General features: G+C 51.3%; 1 protein-coding gene across 4 annotated transcripts in view; it reads right to left on the reverse strand.

Moving 5' to 3' along the window:
* Positions 1 to 7,314: 7,314 nt before the first annotated feature.
* Positions 7,315 to 13,052, reverse strand: part of sncb (synuclein, beta) — an 84,548-nt gene continuing 78,810 nt past the window's right edge. For all 4 annotated transcript variants that reach the window (XM_038795638.1, XM_038795640.1, XM_038795639.1 and 1 more), the window contains one exon: positions 7,315 to 7,894. In XM_038795638.1, coding sequence (XP_038651566.1) covers positions 7,862 to 7,894 — 33 coding nt within the window. In that variant the 3' untranslated portion in view covers positions 7,315 to 7,861. The remainder of the gene's footprint in view (positions 7,895 to 13,052) is intronic.

Here is a 13,052-nt window from a genome sequence, read left to right on the forward strand (position 1 = left end):
TTTGTCTGCATATTGAGGGACCCACTGGGCATAATACGAGAAGAATTCCAGGCACCTTTTGAGGGCCCTGGGATAATGAGGGAGAGGGAGAGGGAGAGGGTCCGGGTCGGGGCCCAGGACTCCGTTTTCCACAACATAGCCGAGGATGGCTAGTCTGGTCGTGCGGAAAACGCATTTCTCCGTGTTGTAAGTGAGGTTGAGTTTCTGGGCCTCTGGAAAAATCGATGGAGGTTGGCATCGTGGTCCTGCTGGTCATAGCCGCAGATGGTGACGTTATCCAAGTACGTAAACGTGGCCCGCAGTCCGTACTGGTCCACCATTCGGTCCATTGCTTGTTGGAACACCGAGACCCAATTCGTGACGCCAAAGGGAACTTGGAGAAATGGAAGAGGCGGCCATCGGCCTCGAATGCCGTGTAGTGGCGGTCCTCCGGGCGGATTGGGAGCTGGTGGTATGCAGACTTCAGATCCACCGTGGAGAAAAGACGATACTGGGCGATCTGATTCACCATGTCTGCAATCCCGGGGAGGGGGTACGCATCGAGGAGCGTGAACCGATTAATGGTCTGACTATAGTCCACTACCATTCGGAATTTTTCCCCGGTCTTGACGACCACCACCTGAGCTCTCCAGGGGCTGTTACTGGCCTCTATGATCCCCTCACGTAGGAGCCTCCGGACCTCGGTTCTGATAAACACCCTGTCCTGCAGGCTGTATCGCCTGCTGCGAGTGGCTACCGGTTTGCAGTCTGGAGTGAGATTGGCAAAGAGTGGAGGGGGGGGGGGAGATTCTTAGCGTCGCTAGGCTGCAGATAGTGAGTGGGGGTAGGGGTCCGCCGAAGCTGAGTGTGAGACTTTTGAGATTACACTGGAAATCGAGTCCCAGTAAGAGTGGGGCGCAGAGTTCGGGCAGGACGTCTAGCTGAAAATTTGAGTAGCTAGCGCCTTGGATCGTTAGAGTCGCGACGGTGCGCCCTTGGAGATGAACAGAGTGGGAGCCCGAAGCGAGGGAGATAGTTTGCCGTGCAGGAAAAACAGGGAGCGAACAGCGTCCTACCAGATCAGGGTGTACGAAGCTCTCGGTGCTCCCGGAGTCGAAGAGGCACGGTGTACTAAACCCGTTGATTTTAACGGTCATCATCGAGTTGCGGAGGTGTTTCGGACGCGACTGGTCCAACGTGACCGCGCTGAGTTGCGGGTAGTCGGCGGCTCGATCAGCTGTGCTGGAGTGGCCCCGTGATGAATGTCCGCTGAGGTTGCAGTCTTCGATTTGCATTTCTGAGTTTGGAGAGGATGGAGCCCAATATGGCTGCCCCGTGGATCGCACGTGGCGTGCGGCGAGGAAGATGGCGTCCAAGATGGCGGCCCCCATGAGTCGCACGTGGCCGGCCACATGGTGGGGGGTTGCCAAGGTGGCGGCCCCCATGGGTCGCACGTGGCGGTTGGGGGCGGAGTCGGAGTACAGGCCGCAGCATTACGGGGCCTGCGGGCCTGCGAGTTCGGGGAGCGAGTGCTCTGGGCTGCGAGAGAGTTTGGGGCAGGAGTTTTCTTCGCCAGGCATACCCGGGCATAGTGTCTTTTGCGACTGCAGCTTCTGCAGGTTGCGTTGCGGGCCGGGCTGTGCTGCCGCGGGTGCTGGGGCTGTCCACAAAAGTGGCACGTTGGTGTAGTATAGTGGCTGGGTGGCCTAGGGTAGTCGCTGGTCGGGGGGCCATGACGGGGTTGAGGGGTCCGCCTGGCACTGCCGAGGGGTCCGCCTGGAACGAGGTGAGGCTGCGGAACGAGACCTCCATAGTAGTGGCGAGTTCTACAGTGTCTTCTAAGTTTTGGGCCCCCTTATCAAGCAACCGCTGGCGCACGTAGTTGGACCTGAGGCCTGCAACAAATACATCTCGGACAGAGAGTTCCCTGTGTTCGGCAGCAGTTACAGCTTGATAATTACAGTCCCGGGATAAGGCTTTTAAATCGCGCAGGAATTCTTCTAGCGATTCTGTGGGGCGCTGGCGGCGAGTCGTAAAAACGTGGCGCGCGTAGACCTCATTGACGGGCCTCACGTACATTCTGTCGAGCAGGGTCAGGGCCTCCGTATATGAGTTGGTACAATTAAGTTGAGTAGAGATACGATGGCTCACCCTTGCATGCAGTAGGCTGAGTTTCTGCTCCTCCGTAGTTTCTATCGTGCTTGCTTCAGTCAGGTTGGCCTTGAAACATCTGAGCCAGTGTGAAAAGATTTCTTTGGCCTCGGCATCCTGTGGGTCGAGTTCCAGTCGATCAGGTTTGAGGACTGATTCCATAGTTGTTTCTTACTGTTTCTTAAGACGATTAAATTGATGAGACCATCAATTCACGCGGCACGTGGTTAGAAGTGAACAGTGGTTTTAATCGTCTTACAACAGAGCCTGCCTGTGACGAGATGAACTCGAGATGAACTGGCAGCAGGCTCACAGCACTGATCTTTATACTTCTGGCTGGGGGAGGAGCCATGGGCGGAGCCAAGGGTGGAGCCCAGTACAAACTCCTCATCTCCCCCTATGGGCAGGGTGATTACACAGAATCCGGTACAGAGTACAGGCTCAATACATGTGGTACAATACAGTGTGAATTACTGAGGTTTATAATTCACCACACACACAATTCTTTGGGCAGATCATGCCCTTAAAATTTTTGTTCGCACTGGAGAACTGAACTCAAAGATCGGGCCGCCATTTTGAAAGGGTGCCCTGATCTCTGAGTGAGCTTGTCGGCCCACCCATGGGCAATGTCACCCCCACATACATGGACACTACCCCACACCCCCCAAGTGAGGACACTCTGCTATGAGGTCCCTGGGGTCCCCCCTCTTCAGGCCCCCCCCCAAGCCTCCTTACTGCACTCTCATCCTTCTAGGACCCCACCCATCACCCACCCAACCTCCTGGAGGCCCCTACTTACCTGCCCTGCACTGTTCCACCCTTCAAAACCCCCATTCACCTTCATTTCATGGGCATGGTCCCCCTCACCCCTGACCCTTGGCAGTGCCACCTTGACACGCAGCCACCCTTGCATTGCCACACTGGTACCCAGGCAGTGCTCCTGCTGGCTTAGCATGCCATCGTGGCACCTTGGCAGTGCCAGCTAGGCAGTGCCACGGTCCCCGCATTCCAGGGGGAGGACCAGGGAGCCACACTGCACTTACCCTGACCACCCTGGCATTGCCCCGGGCGCCGTTCCACCTGGGACACATTTGTGTGTTCCAGCACTGATCGGCGCCTGGCTGCAGCCTCCCTGCGGAGGCCAAGGAATTGCAAGAGGCCGCTGAATCCCACACAGGTAGATCGTAAGTAGGTTTAAGACCTACTTCCGCGAGCGTCATTCGGTCCCGTCCATTTGAAGCGGGGTTCCGACTCTGGTGGGACTTCGGAGAAACTTGGGAGGCATGGAACCTGTCGGGAAGCTCGCTGGAGGCCTTACTCGGCATTCTCCTGCTGCGTTGTGCCTAAGCGAGAGCCCAACGCGGCCGGATATTCGTGCCCGAAACATTCTCTGTCCACAATCTGGCACTCAGGAAGCTAAACCCCTGCACTGTCCACCCAGTCATGTGCCTGAGTGCAACCTTCCCCTTGCCTGGGGCCAGGTATACTGCTTCCTCGTAGGCCTGCAGTCATTGAACAGTCATCACTGCCGGTCCGGTAGGCAGACACTTTCCTGTGAGACTCCCCCTGAAAGCGATGAGGTACTTTCTGCAAAGCCTCCAATTTGTATAGAAGATTTTAGTTTAGATGGGCAGCATGGTCGGCGCAGGCTTGGAGGGCCGAAGGGCCTATTCCTGTGCTGTACGTTTCTTTGTTCTTTGTTTGGTATCTGTGAGACCTAATCTCGAAATCACGAGTGAAGCACAGGTCACCAGTTCCATATCAGGGCACATCAGGTTTTGGGGAGTCAGGAGGTGAGTTACTTGGTGCATAATTCCCAGCCTCTGACCTTCTCTTGTAGGCACACTATTTATATGGATGGTACACTTCAGTTTCTGGTGTAGCCACCGAAGTTGGCCACTTCCCGACCCAAAATGGCATTTACAAAGGTTGCAGGGAAAACTGGACAATTATAAAGAGACAAGCAGTTTGCAGAAGTTCATGTATATTCTGGCTGCAAAGAAAGCAGACAGCACCGAAACCAGCTGTTTGCATGTTAATGAAGCGATCCCCGGGAACAATGGATACAACGATTAGCTACAATTGGGACATTCTATGGCAGGTCAGACTTCCCGGCGCCAACGGGAGTCTGAAACAATAAGTTACAAGCAGCCCCAAGAACCGGCCAGCGATCGGGAAACAGCCCCATTATTGGGGAATTCAAACAATGGATTGGTATGAGGTCAAATCGATTGCAAGCAGGTATAGGGTCAGCCCAGATGGGCGCGAAGCCCCTGTGACCTATAAAAGTCAGGTCCCAAGTACAGTTCGCTCTCTTAGCCGGCCCTCCCAGCAGAACACATTTGCAGCAGCTCTCTAAGAACTTGAACGTGAGAAGGAGAGGCCTGGCCAACAGCTACACTGACAAGTAAGTGTCCAACCAACGCACGCTAGGAGAATAGACACTCCTGACCCCTTAGCCCGTACCAACTGGGAAGCCTGCAGTTTCAGGACAGAACAAGAGGCCATTGTTCGCTGATCCAGTGGGTTCCCTTATCGAAGATAAGTATTGGCTTATAGTGGTAGGAATAGTTTAGTCCGTTAGTATTAGTTGCATGAGTATCGATTTACTGTGTAAATAATAAACGTGTTTGATTGAACCTTACTAACTGGTGTATTGAGTCATTGATCTGAACTTGAACTTGTGGCGGTATCATAAGGATACCTGGCGACTCTAGAGCTAAGGAATAAAACAGAGCCAATTGAGTGTAAAGCACACTCACCAGAACGAGCAACACTGGTCAATGGTGACACTCAAGATGTTGATATTGGGGGACTTAGCAATGAATTCAGCCATTGAACATCAAGGAGTGATAGTTCGATGCGATCTTGTTGGAAATGGTCATTGCCTGGCACTTGAGCAGTTTGAATGTTATTTGCCACTTATCAGCCCAAACTGAATGTTGTCTAGGTCCTGCTGAATGTTATTAGCACAGTCTCTTTAAGTCCCTGCCTTACACAGAGACAGCCAGGAACTTGGAGATATTTTGCCCGAGGCTGCAGTCGAGTGACTTAGATGGCAGCACCAGATTTGCACGCTGCATGTTGAATGGGCAGGTCTCAAATCATGACCTCCATACTAAAAAGCAGTATTTCTAGCCCAGTCTCTTTGAAGTAGGAAATACAAACTGAAAGATTTAGGTAAAGTATACAAATAATTGAACAGCAAGAAGTATATTGGAATATATGCAAGTAATTATTTGTAATATTATTGTTATAATACTACCTAATGTGAATGAATGATGTGATGCCAATTACTGGGTGAGATCTAGATTAGCATATTTAAATGAGCCTAGATTCCCCAGGCGTCCGGGACGGAATGGCTTCGCCTGGGTGACCACGCTAGGGTAGTACTGGTCCACACAATTATGGACCAGGTCTAATGCACATGGGGGGTCGCCCAGGCCATTGGAGACCCCCGGGTGGTTGGGCTCTGGGCACTGCCGCTGACACCCAGGAACCTTGACACTGCCAGCCTGGCATCTTGGTACTGCCACCTGAACACCCTGGAAGTGCCACCCTGGCACAACCAGGATGCCCGAGTGGCACTGCCAGCTTGGCAGGAATATTGCCAGGATACCAGGCTGGCAGTGCCATGTTTTCCATGCCAGGGTGAAGAGGGCGATTTTAGGACCCCATAAGAGGTAAGTTGGGTGCAATGGAAGGGTGTGAAAACCGCTGTGTGTTGGCTGAGGGGGGGAGGGGGGGGTCGAAAGATCAAGGTGGCTTTAAAAATGGCATCTCGATTCGCAAGTACTCAAGTGCAGGAAATGAGACTAGCTGCTCACTCTAATATACTGATTTACCAAAAATTTGAATCAGTTGAATAAGGGGCCTAAACGGGGAATGTGCAGCCATGGCCGCACATAGCCCCATTTTGTACACAGTGGAGCTCTGATGGCTGGAACTTCCCAGTGTAGCTAGGGAATCCCCGCCTCTTCCCCACACATCCCGAACACCCACAAAGGGCACCCTGGCCCGACCATGCACATGACAAAAATGCCAGCTTGGCACCTTGCCAGTGCCAACCTGGCACTGCCTGTGCCAGCTGGCAATGCCACCTGCACACCTTGACACCAGCAAGATGCAAGGCTGGCACTATCAGGGTGCCCAGGTGCCCTTGGGTGACTGTGTGGAGTTTGTACATTCTCTCAATGTCTGCTTGGGGTTTCCCTGGGAGTTCCAGTTTCCTCCCACGGTCCAAAGATGTGCATCTTAGATGGACTGGCCATTCTAAATTGCCCCTGAGTGTCCAAAGGTGAGGTGGAGGTAGGGTAGGAGTGTAGCCCTAGGTAGGGCGCTCTTTCAGAGGGTGGGATTCTCCACCCACCCAGCAACCGGAAATTCGATGTCAATGGACCTTTACATGGCCCGCGTCCCACCTGTGGCAATTGTACACAGGCGGGGTGGAGGAATCCAGCCCAGGGGGTCAGTGCAGACATGATATGCCGAATGGCCTTTTCTGCACTTTAGAAATTCTATGATTCTACGATTGCACTGAAACCTCTTACTTCAAGGGGGTAGAATTTCAGCAGGGGTACTCCAACCTTCCTCAGTTTACGTGTTCTCTGTATGAACTTTTTGCCAATTTGCCGCTAAAGTTGCAGTGAGGGATTGGGAGTTGCATCACAGAAAGTATAACAAAGAGTCTTTGCAAGTCTGAATATTCACAAAACACTGCTCTTTTTGTACTGCAGTGAGTGGCACATAACTGAAACAAAGAACCTTTGCAAAGTTACATTTATGTTCCATATCAGTCAACAATAGCACCAGTAAAATTCACAGCTTGGTTCATGTTAATAATATAAGATAAATCTGGGATGAGATGTGTCCATTTAGTTGTTGGACTTTCTCCCTCTGTACATTGCTGCATTTAATTAGTGAAGGCTGTTTGTTTTTACCAGAATCTTATCACTGATGGAAAGTAATTACTTTCATTAATTGAACAAACATTTTGCACCAGAAAATTACCATTAGTTTAACATTTGACTTGTGAGATCTGTTAATTCTCACTGTTATTGCAAATAATGCAGCAAATGTTAAGCAATTCATCCAATTTAGAAGTGTAAAACATTAAGTGGCTTGATGTGCAGTTTTCCTTTTGTTTCTTTGTACAGGTCTAGAAACATTACAGAAACTAATTAATTGTGGTTCCAGCACTTTATTTACAGGTAATCATTCTTCTCAGCATAAAGACATGCCCATGTTCAATTTGCTTGAATTGGGACTCACCTGGACACTCTTGTGCCACAATTCTGGATATTAAACAGTTTACTCCGTTCTGATGTGATGGTTACAACAAACAACATTGAAGTAAGACAATGTATAAAAAGTCAGTCAATATGAAACACCTAGTCACATACAAGCAATGTACAGCTAGACAGCTATCTAACTTAAAGTTCAAACTTGAAGTTTGCAGTAACATTGGTCCTTTGTTCAAAACACAAAATCACACATAGAAACAGTTTGAAAACAATGCCATCTCTACAAAGTCGAGGTCTCATCAAAGTAGGAGGGATTCAGTGAAATGAGCCATGGCCGGTAAAATTGTATAACACCAGTACGGCTAACAAAGGGCTCTTTTCCACGGTATAACAAAATAACAAAAGTTAAGAATCATTGGATCAATTGAAGACGATTACAATAATCATGTTATGCAAATCTTTTTATATCTTGTTGGTCCCATTGTGCTTCATGCCTCTGGTTCGTATTCCTGATACGCCCCCTAAGATGTAAAGAAAGAAAAATTATCGATTGCTTCCAAAATTGTATGAACAATTGGCTCGTATTTTTCCCAAATAAGCACAAAATATAATTCAACACTATCGGAGTTGTCTCTTCTTAACATTTCCTGCATTGGTGTGCCTACATTGATTTAGTTCATGTCTTCCAGTAGGTTATGGCACCTCAGAAGTTGAAATTGCCACTATTGATTGTGCGGATTCATTCAGCAGCAGACATACATTTCCCCGTGTCAATACTCCAAGTCAAATGGACATATATATGTGTACTTAATACAATGTGAAGGCCTCCATAGAAAAATAATTAACTGTGACCTGAAATCTACACCCAATTTAAAAATAAATTAAGCAGCACAAACCATGTAAACTAAATTAATTTTACTGAGGTTGGATGTATTTTTTTCAATCACTAACATAAAAAATACCTTTCTCAAGATAATTAATTTAATTCTGCAATCATTTAAAAATGGCACAGTGGTTTGGGAAACATCTCACTGTGGAGATCTAGGACGGCATTCTCCAAGCCTCCATGCCGAAATCGCAATCGCGCGGGGGCGGAGAATGGGCGCCAACCCCAAAATCTGGTCCGACGCCGCTCCCACGATTCTCTGGACCCCGGAGAATCGCCGTGAAACACACGTGCGTCGTCTATGCAGCGCAGGTAGGGGGCCATTGACAGGCGCCGCCCTGGTGGAAGATAGGGGGATCCTTCACCAAGAGGCGCCTCACGGATGGCCAGGCTAGCGATCGGGGCCACCGATCTGCGGGCACGTGCGATCTCGGGGGGGGGGGTGGGGGCCTATATTTTCGGGGTCGGTCCACAGTCTGAGTCAGCCATGTCGCACGGGGTGGCCTCTGAAGGCCATCGCCGTGCGCATGCGCAGACTCCTGACCGGAAGTGCAGAGCCCCATATCGGCAGACAGAGCTGCGAGGACTTCAGGAATGTCCAGAGGGAAACCCCTGCATTTTGACGCTGGAGTGGGGACATATTATTGGAGAATCCCGCCCCTAGTTTTTGCTCGCACGGCTATCAGGATGAAAGTCTCTCTTTGCTGAGTGGAGATCCTTTTCAAAACATCTGGGTTGTGTCAACATTATTTGAAGTCGGCACAAGCTCAAAGCCGAAGACTTCATAATTCTGGACTGATTGCGGCGACAAGCTCACAGGCCACAGATATGGCTGGTGCAGGAAATGGAAGCCAGGTATTTGTACCATGAGACACCTTCTGGTGAATTTGTCTTTGTGTAATAGACTGGGAGTACAATGGAGCAGCCTCAACTTCACATTAACACATGTTTTACTTTTATGTCGACACCAAGTTTTAAATATTCCATTAATTATCATAATTTAAACAATGAAATTGTTTCATTAGAAAAACAATTACTGAATAAATATAGCGAAGTACAAAAAATACAACATTACAACATTAATCTTATGTCATATGTGTTGATTATCATGAAACTTGCCTGTCACGTTGTGCCCAGTTTTATCTCTTGGCATGTCTTTAATATTTAATAGCTAAATTGTAGCGGTCTGAACAAATGCTTGAAGCCTCGATATGTTTTGAGGGTTAGAATTAGAATTAGAACAGTACAGCACAGAACAGGCCCTTCGGCCCTCAATGTTGTGCCGAGCAATGATCACCCCACTCAAGCCCACGTATCCACCCTATACCAGTAACCCAACAACCCCCATTAACCTTATTTTTTAGGACACTAAGGGCAATTTAGCCTGGCCAATCCACCTAACCCGCACATCTTTGGACTGGTGTGCACATTCTCCCTGTGTTTGCGTGGGTTTCGCCCCCACAACCCAATTTATTTTTAAAAAATGTTTTGAGGGTGGTAAAAAATTAATATGCATTTTTTTAATGGGGCATTTAAATTACTGCTGTTATTGGCCGCAGAGTACATGGAACATGGCTGCTTTCTGAAGGGGCAAAATTGATTAACACCGCACATGGTGTGAGGTCTGCACTTTATAATTAACCAACACCTATTCCTTCTAATGCAGGCAACTTTGCATTGTTTGCTCAAGACCCTAATTGTAACATGCAGCTATCGCCCCTTAAAGCAGCGGTGCATTCTGGCTGCAGTAGACGTTGGAAGTGATTTGGAAAGAGTGTTCAAACAGCAAGAATGGTGTAACAGGGCAACTGAATGCTCCAATGTTGTCTGAGGCAGTACTAGAGGCCTTATTGCTGAGCGTGACAGGAGTAAAGAGGCCTTTCTTTATTTTGGACCACAAGGGCCTCCAGACAGACACGAAGAAGCAGTTTGGCTCTCACAGTCTCGGCCAGCAATTTAGCCCCAAGGTCCTAGTTGCAGTGCTGCAAAAGGTTCGATGAATTTATAAGGTTGGTCAAGGTGAGTGACTGCATCTTCAAATATCATGGCTGGGATTCTCCAGCCCGTGCCGGGTCGGAGAACCGCCGGGGCGGCGTGAGTCCCACCACGCCGCTCCAATGCCGGGCCGCCGATTCTCCGGTGACCAGAGAATCGCTTCCAATCGCACCCGCGCTATCGCTGTGGGGCCCGTCGAAAGCGCCCCCCGCGGCGATTCTCCGTGCTCGATGGGCCAAGTGCCTGCCGAGTTCTGCTGAATCCTGCCGGCATGGTTCACATATAGCCTCTACACCTCAGGATCATTCCAGGGCTCGAGCAGGGACTTGTGCAACATATCCCAACCAACAACCCTCAGGTTTGCCTGGGAAGCTGACTACATAAACATTGACCTGTACCAAACCCATTAAAATGCCCGGACAGGAGAATTCTCCACCATCGCTGGGATGCCCCAGGTCCAGGGGGTAATAGATGGCATGCACCGGGCAGTCATCGAATGTTTTTCTTCAAGAGGAAGGAATTCCACTCCCTGAACATCCAACTTGTGCGAGGCCACCACCTCAAGATCATGCATATGTGTACACCCTTCCCGGGAGTAATGCACGACAGCTGTATCCTAGGGCAGTCGGAGATCCCCGGCATCTTCAAGGGACACCCCAGGAGGACCGGTTGGCTGCTGGGGGATAAGCGGTGCCCACTTAGGACCTCGCTAATGATGCCAATAAGGAGGCCAGAGACCAATGCAGAGACCCGATACAACAAGGCCCATGTGGCCACCCAGGCTGTCATTGAACAGTGCATTGGGCTGCTTAAAATGCGGTCCAATGCCTGATTGCCCTAGTGATGCACTGCAGAACACCTCCTGCAGGGTCGATTGTTTTGTCATAGTCTGCTGTGCCATCCACAACCTGGCACAGAAGCGGGTCGATGTGCTGGAAGTGGAGGAGGAGGAGGAACATGCAGCCACCTCTGAGGGGGAGCCAGACCAGGAAAGGCTAGAGGACAGGCCCGGTGGGATCCATGGGACCAACCCGAGGGTGGAAGACAGGTGGTGGCAAGGGTATGGCATGCCAGGAGGATTAGAGAAGCCCTCACCCTCACCCGCTCCTCATAGGACATGGCTTCATCCATCTTCTCTCCCCCTCTCCCCTTCCAACCAATTGTCCCCCCAGAAACTAGTGTCCCCCTCCCTAAACGGTCTGCCTGACACTATCCTCTCCCTTCCCCCTCCCGACCATTCCATTACCCCTACCCCCTCCACCGCCAATCGCCCTGTTCCACCCTCCCAAGGCTTGTGTTACATCACTCCAGGGTGATAGGCCTCTGTCGGCACTGTCAGCGGCTGGAAAGTGACGCTGTGAGCTGAGCTCTGGTGCTCCTCAGTCTGTGCCATAGTCTGACTCCTGCCTGTCTGCTGAGTGCGCACTCACACCCATCACCTGCACATGGTAAACCTTGGAGAGGGGGAGCCCAGGGGGGCGGGATCCGGGAAAGACAGATGGCGACTGGGGGAGGGCAATTGTGACCCCAACTGTCCCTCGTTCCAATGGTGCCCTCCCTTCACCCCAGTACTCTCAGTAATCCTGTATCTGCTTAACGCTCCGTGCTATGCCTCTATGTCTAGGTAATTTCCCAGGATGCACATCAGAGTTCGGGGCAGTCTGCTGCTTACCAAGTCCCCTGGCCTTTGATGTCACTGGTGAGCATCCTCCGGAGTGCCTGGGTCTGGAGGGCCCCGGCCGACTTGGCAATGGTACATGCCTTGCCGTGCCACCCTGCTCCGCAGGCTGACCCCGAGACATGCTATTGTCGGGGGGGCGCTGGTGGATGCAGGATAGCTGATGACTGCCATCGCCACCCCATAGGAGGCTCTGGACCTGTCTCCAGGGATTCCTCCTCCCAATTGGTGCCCCTAGGGCCCTTGGGGGTCACCTCAGGATGGAGGGGCAGCTGGATTGAGCTCCAGATGCCCCTGCATCACTCGACTGCCAGGCCTGGTGGCTCCCCATTGTCTGCACCATGGTTGTTGATGCCCTCAGCAATGCCCCTCTGTGAACGGACCGTGCTCTGCAGTGTCTCGCCAATGTCCACCTACATCTGGGACATGCTGTGCAGTGCCTCAGCAATGTCCACTTGAGACTGGCACATGCTTCGCAGCACCCGGGTAAAGGTCTACCTGAAACTGCGAGATGTTCCTCAGCATCCAGGCCATGCACCGCAGTGCCTCGGCAAAGCCAACCTGAGACTGGGACATGCTCCGCAGCGCTTCGGAAAGGTTCAGCTGCATTAGGGACATGTCCCCCAGTGACTTGGACATGGTGTCGAGGCACTCAGCCATGGTCATCACTGACTAAGCAACACCTTTGACACCACTACTCATGCTGCCAATGTCGTGCTCCAGGCAATCCACTGCAGTCGCCACCCTAGCAGTGTTGGCCTCGTGCCACACATTGTCGGGGAAATCTTCTGGGCTCGATTCGACAATTTTGAGGCTATGTCCCCGTGCCGGCATGGGAACGGTGGCGTTCTACGCCTGAAAAATGGTGTAAAACGGCCACCGATCCTCCGTTTGGCTGGGGGCTAGCATGTCGGCAGAGTAGAGCACCCAGCTCTAGCTGCCGATATGGCCCGGAGTATTGCCGGGCCCGTGGCCACGCATGCGCAGGGCGGCGGCCGCTCGTAGACACGGCTCGTGAAATAGTGCCCCTCTTTGGCCGGCTTGCGTGCCCAGGACCCCCCCCCCCCCCCCCACCCCCCCACAGTGCCCCCAGCCCCTGATAATGTCCCCCCTGCCCACG

Source organism: Scyliorhinus canicula, chromosome 4, assembly GCF_902713615.1.
Source record: "Scyliorhinus canicula chromosome 4, sScyCan1.1, whole genome shotgun sequence".
Lineage (NCBI taxonomy): Eukaryota > Metazoa > Chordata > Chondrichthyes > Carcharhiniformes > Scyliorhinidae > Scyliorhinus > Scyliorhinus canicula.